Here is a 16,766-nt window from a genome sequence, read left to right on the forward strand (position 1 = left end):
TTGATTTCTAAAATTTCTTTTTATTAGTCTGGTGTGGGGGAAAAAAAATTCACGAGAAATGAAAGAACTCTTGAGGAAACTCGCTTGAGGCTTAACGCCCACTGCGTTAAAGAGTCAATGGTCAGGAGAGGTTTCAGACACATTCCATTTACAGGCAGTTTGTAAACGGTCCAGAGTTTCTGCTCGGGGAACCTCGGTGGCATAGGAACGATGATGGTCGGGAACTTGGCAACTTGGATGGGACTTGGCGTTTCAGTCGGTCGGACGTTCCTGCACTCACGGGAAAACCCCCTCAGGGTCGTGGAGAAGGCGAGTGTGATTTCCCGCTCCCGTGGATGGAAAACTCACCACAAGTCAAGTTTCACCCGCCCAGCACGGCGGAGGGGGACGTGGTGGAGAGGGGAGTGGGGAATAAAGCATCCCAGCGTTAAAATGAGAAATCCAACTTGAGGGAAGGCATGGACAAGCCGGGGCGCGGTCCCAGTGGGTCGTCTCTGCTCCTCCAGCCCATCTCTGGAGCGGCTCGGCAGGCAAGCTTGCAAGCCCGCTGCGAGTTACTTGGCTGCCAAAGGTCTTTATTTCTCCAGCAGAGTCTGTTGAACTGCAGAGAACAAAGACACAAGAACAGATTTTTTTTTTCTTTTCAAGGCGTCTCCAGGCGCCCTCCCCTCCCCAACACCCTCTGAGTGGGAGGGCAGGGCAGCAGTTGGAAGAGGTGAAATAGCCATGGTGGGGACGCAGGTGGGCATGACAGTTGGTGATGATGGCGGATGACACTCCCAGCCTGTCTCACCTGCTGGCTCAGCGGTGGTGCGATGGTTCTCCATATTCACCTGTCCTTCTTCGGCTGAAAGCAAGAACAAAACGGGCCCGAGTTGGGGCGGGGGGCGGCAGTGAATACAAAGACAACACACCCCGTCATCATTCTCAGGGTGAATCGGCATCGCCCCACTCAGCTGCCTACCCAGCCCCTCCCGGAAAGCAGAGGAACCGCCCCGGTCATCATGGTGTGAAGGGCTTCATTGGGGTCCTGCCTGTTTGCTCCTTTGCTTTTCTGAGTCTGTCTTTTTATTTCCAAATTCCTATTCCTCGATTTCGCACACACACATCGACACCAAGAGGATCAACACGCTTGCCACCCACCCCCAACCGTCCCCAGAAAGGATCTGTGAGCATAGCATCCTTTGAATTCAAGTGTGAGGAGACAGAATTCGAAATACAGGAGAGGGAGAGGGGATGGAGAAGGGACAGCCTGGGAGTTTGAGGTCAGCAGATGCCAACTCTTATATACAAGATGAATGAAGAACAAAGTCAGACTATAGAGCCCAGGGAGCGTCTATTGAATACCGTGGGATAAAGCAGCACCAAAAAATAAAATATAACAGAGGAACGTACATATGACTGAGTCACTTGGCAACACAACACTGTCAATCAACGATGCTTCGATATAATGCAAAGCGAACAAAAAAACACACATGATATTCCCAGCCAAAACACATTTATTTGTATCAGAGTCAGTTCAAATGAGGTGGATGAACTCTGCCATACAGAGTGAAGTAAGTCAGAAAGAGAAAGCTAACTACCATATATTAATGCATATAGTGTTAGTTGCTCAGTCGAGTCTGACTCTTTGCGACCCCATGGACTGTAGTCCTGCCAAGGCTCCTCTGTCCATGGGATTCTCCAGGTAAGAATACTGGAGTGGTTGCCATTTCCTTCTCCAGGGGGATCTTCCCCACCCAGGGACTGAACCCAGGTCTCCCGCATTGCAGGCAGATTCTTTACCATCTGAGCCACCAGGGAAGCCTTTGTTGATGTACAGCAGAGAGCAACGAAGTATTGTAAGGCAATTATCCTCCAACTAAAAATAAACTCTTTAAAATAGTTAAGGTGGAAGAAAGTGAATAATAACAATAAAGCTTGTTTAAGTCGAATGCAATGCAGGAGATGTGGGTTTGATCCGTGGGTCAGGAAGATCCCCTGGAGGAGGAAAAGGCAACCCACTCCAGTATTGTCGCCTGGAGAATCCCCGTGGATAGACGAGCCTGGTGGGTTACAGTTGATGAGGTCACAAAGAGTTGGACACAGCTGAACAACAGATCGTGCGTGCATGCTAACTAGGACGCAGGCTTCATTTCATCAAAACCAAGATTACTCCCTTCAAAGACACAGATGGCCACGGGAGTGACCAGGGTCAAAGCCATCAGGGTGACTGGTGGAGGGTGACGGTCCCACGGCAAGAGCATTGAGAGACACCCCGTTGCGGGGTTCTCAAGCCACCCCCCGTTACTAATCCCAAATCCTGCAACTCGGCCTCCAGACCAGTACCGGCCGTTCCACCCTGGGAAGGGACACGACCCTGACCCTCAGCACGAGGTTGGAAAAAGAAAACTCGTATTTACACGCAAGAAGGAGATGGTCTGATGCGAAAAAAGGGAAAGAAAGATCCGGCGTTGACTTCCGTGTTTATGGAGGGGTGCGAGGATGCACGAATTCTAGGCGGTCATAGACCCTGTCCGTCGTGGACTTCTGCACTGACATTTCAGAAATTTTAAGTCGGGGTTGGGAAGGAGGTTAAGGGGAGGGTGTGAGGGAGGCTCAAGAGGGAGGCAATATATGTATACATATGGCTGATTCACACTGCTGTACAGCAGATACTAACATCACAAATGTAAAGTGATTATCTTCCAATTAAAAATAACTTTTAAAAAAATCAATTGAGGATGGTGAGATTTTTCAGGTTATTCCTAAGCATGTGGGTTCTCCTTTTTTCACTGAGAACTGCGAAATTCATGTAATTGGCAAAAACCAATTAGAGAAAGAGTTGGGGAAAAAAAAAAAAACACTTCATGGAAATGGGCTGTAAAAATCCAGGCGCTACGGAGTCATAAAGTTACAAATTCCATCATTAGTGTGAAAGATCATATCCTATGCCTTAGGGCTGGCTTTGCCCCGGGGAGGGGAGGGGGGTCTCTGCAGACAGGATGGTCCACCCAACGGGCAAGGATGGAAGGTGATTGACAAAGCCGTTTTTGTTCACGGAAGCCCCCCGGCCCCGTTGGTCGGTTTCCACTTTAAAAGGGACCACGTCTGCATTTGTCTTCACTTCTTCTATATTCGAAGGCAAACTGCGCCTTCGAATATAGCATCCCAAGCTTCTGTGCTTCGACAAGGCAGAAAACATAGAGACTTCACAGTACAGCCAGCGGGGTCACGGAGAAACATCCCTGGGGAAACGTCTTAGTAGCAAGGAGAAAAAAAAAAAAAAGGGACAGACAAGGTTTGCTTTTCGAGACAGATGCAGATCAGAAAGGATCATCTCCACGCCCCTGCCCAGGATTCTCCACGCGTCCCCTAGATCTTCGACTCATCTGCAAAGGAAGACCGGAAAAGGACAATGAAAAAAAAAAATAAAAAGAAAATCAGAATCAACCGGAAATAAATGTCTGAGAGCTTGGCTTCGGGTGCAAGAGCCCACAGGTGCACGTAGCAGCAAGCTGTTAAGAGATACGTCTGCTGGGCTCAGAAGTTAAGGAGACGGGTTGATACGGCAAGAGCATCACTGGAGTGGATGCTGGGGTTAAGGGGGAGGGGGATGGTGGGGGGACGGGGAGGGGAGGCAGGAAAAGAAAGAAAAAGGAAGACAGACCAAGAGGAAGGGAGAAAGGGAGAGACAGAAAGGAAGCAATGCAGAGAAAGAAGAAAGGACGGATCCGTAGGCAGACAGAGGGAGGCTGGAAGACGGAGGCCAGGACAAGAGGGGAGAATGGGGGGGCACGTGCCCATGGCTCATTGTCACCCAAGCCTCCAGAATCCCCTGCTACCAGGGGCACCAAGGGAGCAGCCAGGAGATGCACCGTGAGCAAACAAGCTGTCAGCCACCCACCACGTCCAGCAACAGAACAGCCACACACCAGGGCCCACCGTGGTGGCCACGTCCTTCCAAAACCGAAACTACAGACTTGCAGCTCCACGTGGGTGCCACACGACTCACAAGGAACACCCCAGAAAAGACAACTCTCCTAGAACGGCCCCGTGTGCAGAGAACGCCGAAAAAGGGTCCCCTGGGGTCTTCCCATGCCCGATGGACCGGGTTTCGACGTTTCCATACCATCACGGTTCATGAAATACACGTAACTTGGTAACAGGCAGTAAACTCGTTCTGGAAGGCCTGTGTTCCACGCGGAGCGTCTTACCCACCGAGCCAGAAAGATGCCTCACCGCTCTGCATTCGACTCTGGTGTTCATATGAGAATGTGTGTGTGCCAGTCGCTCACATACATTCCGTTTTTTTTTTTTCAGAAAAGCCTGGGGCTCGTACCCCAGTGCTTTCCCTATGGAGCGCCTTCCTCGTCTCCCCGCTTGAGTGCCAAGCTCTGAGTTTAAGCGTCTTCAGACAAGGGGAAAATGTAATTGAAAGAGAGACACCGGGACTTCCCTGGTGGTCTCATGGCCAAGACCCTGCCCTCCCAATGCAGGGCGCCTGGGTTCAATCCCTGACCAGGGAATTAGATCCTACAGGCCAAACCACGACCTCCTACAGCCAAGTAAAATAAAAAAGGAAGAGGAAACACTGTTTCGCTTCCATCGAAGGCTTCCTCTTTGAAGCTCTTTTTGCTAGTTCTAGGAGAAGGAAATGGCAACCCACTCCAGTGTCTTGCCTGGAGAATCCCAGGGATGGGGAAGCCTGGTGGGCTGCCGTCTATGGGGTCGCACAGAGTCGGACACGACTGAAGCGACTTAGCAGCAGCAGCAGCAGCAGGAGAAACAAAAGAAAAAAATATATATCTATATATTTGGCTTCTGTTCCCCTCTAGCCTCACCTAGATTCTAACTGTAGATCTTTTACCAGTATCTCCTGGAACTCGGTCATCTGTCCATTTGGGCTTTGCTGGATGCTCACCCTTCTGCCAATGTAGCGCACCTTCCTGAGAGCAGCCAGATGGAGGGCTCCCACTCCCACATGGGAAATAAGATGCCCTCAGGCAGCCCTTACCCTCCTCTGGCAAACAGAGGGCTATAAAAAGAGCCGCTTACTTTAGATTTCCGCATCCAAACGCCCGCGTCGGACTGTCAATTTCGGGCTACAAACCGTGTCTGCGAGCCTGAAATGCTGGAAGACGGAGGGTCAAATTCCAACCCTCGGGGGTGACTGTGCCTCCGTCAGCATCAACTCAAGTCTCCTTGGGAGTTTCCCAAGATCCCTCAGGAGGCAGGCCCTTAGGCAGACAACATCAGTTGGCAGACGGCTGAGTAAGGACTCAGGATCTTACATAGGATGAGAAGTTCAAATACCTCAAGTCTCCTCCCGGGAAGAAGGGTAACCACAGCCCACGGGGCTGCCCACAAACCATATCACGACCCGCTCCTCTAGGGGTTCTGAAACAAGACCTAGACAAGAACCTTCCAGAGACCCACAAAGGTCAGTTGTGTTCAAAGCAGTAGAGTTCGCTGATATCAACACAAATCCCAAGTTAACAGGACTTGAGGACAAGGGCCCAAATGCCGGTGATGGAGTTCCCATCACCACACTGCTGGCTGTGGCATTCTCCACATTCCCGCTACAAACTGTCTGGGCCGTCCAACTGTTTTGAGTACCCCCAGGTACCAGGTTCCAGCAAAAAGGGGACCACCTGCCCGGTGTTTCCACTGTGATTCCCTTGGGTTGAGAAAATAATATGGTGGCCCCATGGCTATGGCTGTTATCCTAAAGACGACGAAGTGTGTGAGTCACTCAGTCGCGTCCGATTCTCTGTGACCCCATGCTCCAGTCTATGGGGATTTTCCAGGCAAGAATACTGGAGTGGGTTGCCATTCCCTTCTCTGGGATCTTCCCAACCCAGGGATCAAACCCGCCCAGGTGACCTGGGCATCACCAAAAGTCTAAAGCACAGACCATCGCCTCTCCTGTCCTCGTTACATAAAAACCTCCCAAAGTGGCATGGTTAGTAACTTGCACAAGCTCACACGGCTAGACGCAGGAAGCGCCCAAATCGAAGCGGCAAAGTCAGATTCCGGTTTTCTAGCGTGTTAGGAACTCTCAGCCACTGTCCCCACGGTTCGTGCCAACCGGAGCTCTGCTTCTCTTTTAGCTTTTTTTTAATATACGGTACCCAGACCCCACGGAAAGGAGGTGGCGGTGAGCGCCCTCACCGTTCTCTTTGAAGCACAGCTTTTTCTTCTGGTAGGCGATGAAGCTGGAGATGGCTCCTCCCAAGGCCACCACGATAGCACCCACGATGCCCGGGATCACGCCTGGCGATTCTTCTGTGGGGAGAAGCACAGAGCGCCGCGATGGGCAGGAGGGAACGCTCACGGGGGAGACCACGGAGTGGGGGTAGGGGGGCGGGCTGCTGGCCCCGCCTAGAGGAAGCCAAACCAAAGTAATGAAAGTAATTTATAAATCAATTAGGCCCCGAGGACTGAGCCAGAATGTCAGCTTCCGCCTACAGGGCATTTGTTGCCTCTGACTGTCCAACGTATAACCATCCTCTCCCACGCTGCCGGCAACTTCCGCGATGTGGGTGTTACAAACCCCGTCGTGCTGGACAGAAACGATGCGACCACTGCTGATGGTTTCAGAGGCTGCCTTCTTCGTTTTGAGGACGCTTTTTCAAGTTCCAGCAACAGCTAGCAGAGCTTGTGATGTATCCACCCACCCGGCTAATAGGAGTCCCTAGCGGGAAACATTGTTGCTGCGGTACAAATTCCACAGCTTGATTTACACAACATCCTCTGGGCAAGCTGCCCAAAGCAGAGGGATTCCAGGACTCGGCGACGCCCAGTTTGGGTGGGAAAGCGGGGAATACGGAAAGAACACGTGGAGAAGGCTCTCTGGAAGGCTGCCACCGACAGCAACAGACTTGATCATCACATGCAGGTTTTTCCAGCTAACGGGTGTGTGCACGCTCGTGTGTGTGTACGGATATGCACGTGTACATGTCTGTGTGTGCATCCCAGAGCATGCACACTGCAGAGGGGCATACTGCACCAGTGCCCAGAGGTGCGTGAGTGCACACATGTTCAGTGTGCTAGTGCACGAGTGGTGCGGGCAAGTGCTCACGAGTGCACACGTGTGTCTGCGTGCATGAGTATGTACTGAACGAGCACTGCACACGTACGTGGGCGCGTGTGCCTTGCATCTGAGCCTGAGTGTGTGTGCACAGTCTGTCTGCTTTGAGCTCTGTGTCCAGGTACCCCCCAGCCTGGTTGATTCTCCCCCATCACGTGGGCTTTTCGGCAGTGCTGAGCGCCCCCCAGCCCACTCCACCCTCCTAAGAGGCCGCCTCCTACCCCCAGGCTGACCCCCTGGGACCCACGTTCTAAACTATCATAAACTAGCAGACCCATCATTCTAAACGATCAGAAGACACACACCATCTTCAGAATTAGGCATCAGGTGTGATCCTATCTAACTGCCAAGAAAATGCATACGATTAAAACTTGTAAATAACATCAGAAAATGCTTCTGGAACTAGTTAGGGAAAAGTCTGACGATATGGAAGGAAGGCTGTGACAAGCTTAAGCAGCGTATTAAAAAGCAAACATCACTTTGCCGACAAAGATCTGTATACTCAAAGCCATGGTTTTTCCAGCGGTCATGTATGGATGTGAGAGTTGGACCATCAAGAAAGCTGAGCACCGAAGAATGGATGCTTTTGAACTGTGGTGCTGGAGAAGACTCTTGACAGTCCCTTGGACTGCAAGGAGTTCCAACCAGTCCATTCTAAAGGAGATCAGTCCTGGGTGTTCATTGCAAGGACTGATGCTAAAGCTGAAACTCCAATACTTTGGCCACCTGATACAAAGACCCAACTAACTGGAAAAGACCCTGATGCTGGGAAACACTGAATGCAGGAGGAGAAGGGAACGACAGAGGATGAGATGGCTGGATGGCATCACCGATTCGATGGACATGAGTTTGAGCAAGCTCCGGGAGTCGGTGATGGACAGGGAGGCCTGGCGTGCTGCAGTCCATGGGGTCACGGAGAGCGGGACACGACTTGGCGGCTGAACAACATTACGACACAGTATGACTTAAAGACTGACAGTTTCACTTCACATTGCTTGCATTTAAACTGATATAAAATACTATAGAATAATCACCTTCACTGTGTTAGAAGATGGACGCTATTCTTATTTTTCTGTGTTAAAAATTAAACAAATAAATCAGTTCAGCCAGTCACTCAGTCTTGACTGACTCTTTGCGACCCCACAGACTGCACCACGCCAGGCCTCCCTGTCCATCACCATCTCCCAGAGTTTGCTCAAACTCAACATCCACTGAGTTGGTGATGCCATCAAACAAATACATACATGTGCAAAATATACAAACAAATAATGTATTTCAATGAACAAAAAAAGTCCACTCAAAATGGGAAGTTTCAACAGCTCTTCAACTCAGAAAACTGATGGCAGTCTAATGACTCTGAGAACACGAAGATGGGTGAGAAAAAGCAGAAAGCATCAAGGAAAAACAAAGAGCTTTTACTGAACCTCATCTTTCTCCAGATTGATTCTCGGTATTAAAAATCCCATTGAATACTTCTGAGCTTTCATTAAAACCTGGTAAGTCAAGTCAGCAAACTAAACATCAAATCCAAAACAAAACAAAACAAAAATATCTTTTTGCATACTGCTTTCCAGGACTGGAAAACTGGAATTCCCTTGCACAGAGCATTCCCTGTACATCACGCCACCCCTGGAATAACCTCCTTTCAGCCGACACAGGGATCACCGCAGCCTGAAACACACATAAGGAACCACAGGAGCCCCAGGGTCTCACCGTTAGACTCAGGCTGATTGGGGTCTGGCTGAGGTTTTGACTTTGGTGAGTCGGGTGACGCTCTGCCACCTGCGAAAGAGGACAGTTGCACTTGTGAGCACTCTGAGGTCAAGAAAGCAGAACATGCCTTTGCATCTGTGGGTGCTGAGTCACTCAGTCGTGTCCAACTCTTCTGCGACCCCGTGGACTGTAGCCCCGCCAGGCTCCTCTGTCCAGGGGATTCTCCGGGCAAGAATACTGGAGTGGCTTGCCATGCCCTCCTCCAGGGGATCTTCCCGACCCGGAGATCAAACCCACGTCTCTTACGTCTGCTGACTTGGCAGGCAGGTTTGCTTTTTTTTTTTTTTTTTTTACCACTAGCACGACCTTCGAAGCAGTTGCATACAGATAGTTAAGTGGGAAATGCAAGTGTGCCCTTTGTCACGGCCGGGGACACCTCGTCGTGCTGGGGATCCCCGTACACACAGCCACCTGTGGATTTCTGTCCGTCGGCATCCAGCTATCATCTTTCACTTCGTGTATCTCCCATAGAAAATAAAGCAGATGGCTGGGCCAGCTGCAGAACGTGTGGGGGTGCAGTGCGAAGTGAAAAATGCATTTTGCATGTCCTTGCTCCAGACTGTACCAGGAATTACCGTGAGAAATGAAAGCGTGGCCTCTGTTTGTTCAAACCAAAACGCAGGCCCTCGTGAGCGTGGGGTCCTGTGTGTTCACACATGCCTGTGAGGCCCAGCCCTACCAATGGTATTCAAAGTGCCTTATACACCCCAAAGACTCTAAGAGTTCTAAAACAAAAGTAGGCGTACAGATAAAAGCCAAAAACTCAACCACACAAACCATATACCTATTCCTCAGGGTTTCCTGGCGAAAACTAATTCGACGTCTTTAAGACAGACGCACTCCTTTGAAATGATAAATAATCAATTCAGACAGGTAGGACATTTAAGACAGCCTACTTACCATTTCCTCCACCATCAAGGGCATCGTTTAAATCCCAGTTCTCGTTCCCTAAAGGAGAAAGATAGTGAATGAATACTGAAGTTCTGCGTGAAATCAAGACCAGAAATGGCTTTCTATACAGACAGTATCGAGTATCAGTCTGACCAAAGACTCAATAGGAAAACCAAACTCCGACCGTTTTCACATTCTTCTTCTCGGGTCAAGAAGAAAAATAAAAGGAAAAACTAAATCAAAATAATGAAAGCAACTTATAAATCCATTATGCCCCATGGGCCGAGTTGGAATTCCACATTCTGCCTGCACACAATTCTTTCCCATTGACTGTCCACCCTATAACCAACCCTCCCAAGTTGCCAATGACTTCCGCGATACAGATGTTACAATGTAAGCACGGATATCTGTGGCCAAATGTGGGCTAGTGCCCACTGAAAGAGGGATTCAACTGACCCAGCTGTGCTCTCCATAAAAGGATGTTTTATGCCCATAAAATAAAAGACTCCTGATGGTTTCAGATGCTGCCTTCTTAAAGACTCTTTTTCGAGTCCCAGACACATCTGGGAGAGCTTGTGTATCTACCCAACTTACTGAGTTATTATGAGATGCTAGTGGGGAAGTGTTCCTGCCCCAGGGAGCCTGTGATGATACAAATTCCATTGTTCAAATTATCCACCATCCTCTGGGCAAGATGCCCGCAACAGAGAGGGGTTTCCAGGACTGGACCACGCAGAGTTTCAGTGGGAAACGGGGAATACGAAAAGAACACGTGGAGAAGGCTCTCTGGAATGTTGCCAGCAACAGCAGCAGACTTGATCGTCTTTCCATCTATGTGTGTGCATGCTCGTGTGTGTGTGTGCATGCTGGTGTGTGTGTTTACGGATGAGTGGCTCCTCTGTCCGTGGGATTCTCCACACAAGAATACTAGAGTGGACTGCCACGCCCTCCTCCGGGGGATCGTGCCGACCCAGGAATGGAACCCAGGTCTCCCGCATTACAGGCAGATTCTTCACCATCGGAGCCACCAGGGAACCCCAGGAATACTGCAGGTGGGTAGCCTATCCCTTCTCTAGGGGATCTTTAAGATCCAGTAATCGAACTGGAGTCTCTTGCATTGCAGACAGATTCTTTACCAGCTGAGCTTCTAGGGAAGCCCATGTTTTCCCATATTGATTCTCTATATTTAAAATCTTACACTGTTTTTCTCGTTTTTATTTCCATTGCAATCTTGGAAGTAAAATCAGCAAACTACACATCAAATCCAAAAAAAGAAAAATCTTTTTGAATACTGCTTTCCAGGACTGGAAAACTGGAATTCCCTTGCACAGAGCGTTCACTGTAGGATCACGCTAACTCTGGAATGACCTCCTTTCAACTGACACAGAGGTCACCGAACTCTGAAACACATATAGGAGCCACAGGAGCCCCACGGTCTTACCAGAAGTGCCAGGCTGCTTGGGGTTTGGATGAGGTTTTGGCTTCGGTGGGTTGGGTGACACTCGGTCTGTGAAAGAGGACAGCTGCAGTTATGAGCACTTTAAGGTCAAAAAAACAGAACATGCGTTTGCACGAGTGGGTGCTAAGTCACTCCAGTCGTGTCCAACTCTCTGCGACCCCATGGACTGGGGCCCGCCAGGCTCCTCTGTCCGTGCGATTCTCCAGGCAAGGACCCTGGAGTGGGGTGCCATGCCCTCCTCCAGTGAATCTCCCAGACCCAGGGATCAAACCCCCGTCTCTTGTGTCTGCTGCACAGGCAGGCGGGTTCTTTACCACTAAGTACCATCTGGGAAGAACTCGCACACAGATGGTTAACTGGACTGTGGGAAATGGAAGTGTGCCCTTTGTCAGAGCCGGGGACACCTTGTCATGGCGGGGATACGTACGCGCAGCCAGCTGCGGATTTCTGTCCGTCAGCATCCAGCTGTAATACTTAACTTCCAGCAGCAAATAAAGGAGATGGCTGGGCCCGCTACAGAATTTGTGGGGTCCAGTCCAAAGTGAGAATGCATTTTGCATGTCCTTGCTCAAACTATGCTACCATTTTCAGCAGCCACACAGCATTCGTTCGACCAAGGATCGAAGACCTACTCGGCGTGACCCCACGAACCCACGAGGCCAGCCCTGCCAAGGGTGTTTTCATTTTGTCTCATGTAACCTCAGACACCATCAGAGGTCTAAATCAAAAGAAGACACGCAGACAAAAGCCAAAAGCTCAAAACCAACAAACAATAACACCGTTTCCTTAGGCTTTTCCGGGTGCAAACCCATTTGACTTAGTTAGAAGAGAAAAAGCCTCCTTGAAATGATAAAATAACCAGGTTAGACCCACGGGAGATTAAAGACAAGACTACTTACCGTTTCCTCCACCACCAATGGCATCGTTTAAATCGAAGCCATCGTTCCCTAAAGGAGAAAAAAAACTGTGTGAACAGAACTTAAAATGCATGAAATGAAGAGCAGAAAATGGCTTTCGACGCAGACAGTACAGAGTATCAGTCTGTATCAACCGCAATACCAAACTCCTGACCGTTTTCACACCCTTCTTCTCTTCAAGGAAAAGAACAAAAGGAAAGATCAAAATCATGAAGGGTATCTATAAATCAATTATGGCCCCCATGGACCGAGCTGGAATTCCGACTTCTGTCTGCAGACGATTCTTTCCCTGTTGACTGTCCACCCTGAAACCAACTCTCCCAAGAGGCCCGTGACTTCGGCAACATAGATGTTATAATACAACAGCAGAAACCTGTGGCCTGATTCGGGTTCACACCCAGTGAAAAAGTGTTTCGGCTGACCCAGGCGCGCTCGATAAAATGATGTGACGTTTTAGAGGGCTGGAGATTTTAGAGGTGGCCTTCTCTGTCTTAAGGACTCAAGTCCCAGAGACACACCCAGGAGAGCTTCTGTGCCCACCCAACACAAGGTTCGGAGCCATCGTGAGTCATAAGTAGGAAACACCATCAACGTTCCAGGGAGCTCGTGATGGTACACATTTCTGCTGTTCAACAGTGACTCAGCCAGCGTGTTCTGCACACGCGGGTGGATCCAACTCAGTTATACGATCAATGCTATCCTTTACTCAACAACGCTTCCCTGGTAGCTCAGATGGTAAAGAAGTGGCCCGCAATGCGGGAGACCCGGGTTCGATCCCTGGGTCAGGAAGATCCCCTGGAGAAGGCAATGGCAACCCGCTCCAGCATTCTTGTCTGGACAGTCCCACGGATGGAGGAGCCTGGCGGGCTACACAGTTCACGGGCTTGCAGAGAGCCAGACACGACGGAGCAACTAACACTTTCACCTTTTCAGGTGAGAAACCCAATAATTAAACTGAGCTATTATATATACATATATATATTAAAATAGGCGATAAGAGCTCGGTTAACTTAGGGCATTGATTGCGTGCTGGGTGGCTAACTCCCAGTGAATCTATGCGTGCGTGCGTGCGTGCGTGTGTGCACTAAGTCACTTCAGTTGTGTCCACCTCCCTGTGACCCCACGGACTGTACCCTACCAGGCTCCTCTGTCCGTGGGATTCTCCAGGCAAGAATTCTGGAGTGGGCTGCCATGCCCTCCTCCAGGGGATCTTCCCGACCCAGGGCTCGAACCTGCGTCTCTCATGTCTCCTGCATTGGCAGGCGGGTTCTTTACCACCAGCGCCACTTGGGAAGCCGCCCCCACACCCCACTGTATCTGATCCTTGCACGGTTCTGCCATTGGTCTGAATCTTGAGATTTTTCCAGAAAGGGTGAGTGACATCAGGTATGCTCCTCGTGGACACTGAGATCCGACTCTGCTCACGGGTTATAAGAGGGTCCCAGCTTCTAAAATTGCTCCTCCCAAGAGATGAGTATTGAAACCCAGTAAGAGACACTCGGCATAAAGAGACGCTTCCCACGGGACCCCCAGAGCACCTCGCCAAAGTGTCAGCGTCTGCTCGCTTACGGCCACTGCTGGACGTGAGACCTCACAGCATGGTTCCAATAAAAACCAGGCCGTATCCATTGCGGGCATCTAGCCGTCTGCATCTCCCCCAGATCCTGGCGAAAGTGGGGTGCACGACTGCGCTGTGTTTATGGACGCTGAGCACCTCTGCTTCTTACCGGGTGCCGGTTTCGGTGTAACAGTGGGTTTCTTCTCATCTGTGGAAGGGAAAAGACATTTCAGTCAGAAATCTGGCGGCTGGGAAACACACTCAGCCCTCCACGCACTCCTGTTTCCTTAAAAAGAGTCACAGAGGGGGGTCTTCCCTCGGTGGATCCAGGGCTTAAGGATCCCCCTGCTAACGCAGGGGACACGGATTCAACCCCTGATCCGGGAAGATCGCACAAGGCAAGTAAGCCCACGCTCCCACAACCCTTGAATCAATTCAAGATCCAACTCTTGAATCCTGCATGGCCTAGAGCCCTTCCTCTGTAAGAAGCGGAGCCTCCACAATGACAAGCCCGTGTACCCCAATGAGAAAGTAACCCCCACTCGCCAAAACTAGAGAAAGTCCACGCTCAGCCACAAGGACCCAGAGGAGCCAAATAAATACATTTAAGAGAAGGAAAAAAAAAAAGAGTCAGAAAATGTCTGAAGCATCATGTTTTCCAGACAGCTCAGCCAGCGGCCAAGGAGTAAAAGAGGAAGCCCAGAGAACAGCTGTTTAGCAGCAGGACACGGGGCAGAGCTCGGGGCCTTTGCAGGAGCAGGGAAGCAGCATTTAGCAACCCCTGACTAAAAGGCTGTTCGTGTTTCTTAGGCTGAGCAATCTTTTGGCCACCTGGGACTCCCACCGAGGCTGACCCTCTGGGCACCAAGGCAGAGTGGAGCTGAGATCATCTGGACCATGGACACCTCCAGGGCATCTCTTCCCAGCACCAAGCAGGAGAAGGCTTCCACCGTCAAGAATAAGACTATCCCCCCACCCACAACCGTTGGCTTTTGGGAACGCTGCTGCTCTCGTGGGTTTCACTGAGGCCTCTGCATCGGACCCCAGGAGTTAAAAAAAGATGTCCTGGGATGGATCCTGGGCCCCCAAATTCAACGGGAGCCTCAGAATCTGACCTTCTTTACAAACAGGGTCTTTGCAAGTAACGTTGGTGGTGGGGGGTGGTCACAATGCGTTAGCACAGACCCTTATAGATGAGGGCCCTTAGGAAAAGGAGACTGGGAGACACAGAGGTGCTGACGTCAAGTGGCCGCGTGAGAGGAGACAGGGAGATCGGGGAGATGCAGCCACAGGATGAGATACGGAGTCAGTGTGACCCTGGGGGAGCAGCCCACGGGGGACCAGCCCACAGGAGACCAGACCACAGAAGACCAGCCCACAAGAAACCAGCTCACAAAAGTCCAGCCCACAAGAGACCAGGCCATGGGAAACCACCAGGACAGATCAGCCTATAGGAGACCAGTTGATGGGAAATCAGCCCATGAGAAATCACCCCACAGAGGACCAGCCCCCAGGAAACCAGCCCACGGGAGACCAGCCCACAGGGAACCAGTCGCTGGAAAACCAGCCCACGAGGGACCAGTCCACAGGAAACCAGTCCACGGGGGTCCAGTCCACGGAAAACCAGCCCACGAGGGACCAGCCCCCAGGAGACCAGTCCACGGAAAACCAGCCCACAAAGGACAAGCCCACAGGAAACAAGCCCACGGAAAACCAGCCCATGAGGGACCAGCCACCAGGAAACCAGCCCACGGTGGGGCCAGTCCACAGGGAATCAGCCCATGAGAGATCAGTCCACAGGAAATCAGCTCAGCGAGGACCAGCCCACGGGGGACCACCCACTTCTCCAAGCGCCTGGCAATCCTGTGTGGGCTCCTGACCTCCATGGAGTATGGAAGTTATTCCACCAAAAAAAGGATTAACGTATCCCGATGACAGCATCTCCATTTTCCTCAACAAATGTGAGTCTGGTGATCGCCATTAAGACGTGTTTCAAAAGATTTACTATGTTCCAAGTCTATAAAATGCTTGCAATATTACTTACCATCAAGGGCGTGCGATAAATCGAAATCCTCTGGAAAAAAAAAAAGAGTCCAGTTAGTTACTAAAAATTAAATTGGGAATTTAAGAAAACAATAAAAAAAGGGGCATGGTTTTGGAAGGTGCATCACGTGTTGAGTTCTCTTTTGCAATATTCACCCTCAAGCCTAAAAGTCAGAACATGTCAGCTTATCTTTTAGACTGTTGACAATCTCAGTGTTTAGCAACAACTAAACTAGCAGGAAACCAGGATAATTCTGCATGTGAGTTATTCTAAAAAAAGCAGATCTTTCGAAATCGACAAGGAACAACTTCCAGCACTGAGCTGGGTACTGATTCCCTTCTCCAGGGGGTTCTTCACGCCCCAGGGATCCAAACCGCATCTCCTGCATTGGCAGGTGGATTCTTCACCGTCTGAGTTACCGGAGAAGCCCAGTTTCCAACACACGACGGAGAAAACGTGGAGAGGAAAACCCTTCGAATAGCAACCTATCCATAACTAAACAACCCAAACGTACTTCCTGTAGAAACACCAGACGATCCAGGAAAGAATAACTTTTCCTTTTCTTTCTTAACTGCTGCCGAGAAGGCGGAAACTGCCTTTATTCCACGGTTCTTCGATCCAGTTGCTGACTGCTTTATTGAAACGACGTCAATACTATTTCTATTCCCAATTAATGATGAATTGAAGAAAAGCAAAGGGAATTCTGCTGAGTGTCCGGTCAGCAGAAAGGAGAATGGTGGCCGACTAAAGGATCACTGTTCCGCTCAGTCCAGTCGCTCAGTCGTGTCCAACTCTTTGCGACCCCATGGACAGCAGCACGCCAGGCCTCCCTGTCCATCACCAACTGCCGGAGTTTACCCAAACTCATGTCCATCGCGTCGGTGATGCCATCCAACCATCTCATCCTCTGTCACCCCCTTCTCCTCCCGCCTTCAATCTTTCCCAGCATCAGGGTCTTTGCAAATGTGCGCAAATGTGTTATACACAGCTCCCCCAATCTCAGGAACTGCCGGGCATCTAACAAGCTGCCTTCATCCCCGGGAAGCTCCAGA

General features: G+C 50.4%; 1 protein-coding gene across 2 annotated transcripts in view; it reads right to left on the reverse strand.

The window, feature by feature from the left end:
• The window catches only part of CD99 (CD99 molecule (Xg blood group)), a 27,250-nt gene continuing 10,484 nt past the window's right edge, over positions 1–16,766 (reverse strand). The window contains exons 2-10 of one of the 2 annotated variants that reach the window (XM_061408265.1): positions 15,715–15,744; positions 13,840–13,878; positions 12,095–12,142; positions 11,178–11,243; positions 9,746–9,793; positions 8,786–8,854; positions 6,154–6,267; positions 794–847; positions 1–601 (exon numbers count right to left, since the gene is read on the reverse strand). In XM_061408265.1, the coding sequence (XP_061264249.1) occupies positions 576–601; positions 794–847; positions 6,154–6,267; positions 8,786–8,854; positions 9,746–9,793; positions 11,178–11,243; positions 12,095–12,142; positions 13,840–13,878; positions 15,715–15,744 (494 nt within the window). In that variant the 3' untranslated portion in view covers positions 1–575. Of the gene's footprint in view, positions 602–793; positions 848–1,481; positions 3,372–6,153; positions 6,268–8,785; positions 8,855–9,745; positions 9,794–11,177; positions 11,244–12,094; positions 12,143–13,839; positions 13,879–15,714; positions 15,745–16,766 lie in introns of those variants that run through there. The other variant, XM_061408266.1, reaches the window with a different exon arrangement.

The sequence above is a fragment of the Bos javanicus genome, chromosome X, assembly GCF_032452875.1.
Source record: "Bos javanicus breed banteng chromosome X, ARS-OSU_banteng_1.0, whole genome shotgun sequence".
NCBI classification, from domain to species: domain Eukaryota; kingdom Metazoa; phylum Chordata; class Mammalia; order Artiodactyla; family Bovidae; genus Bos; species Bos javanicus.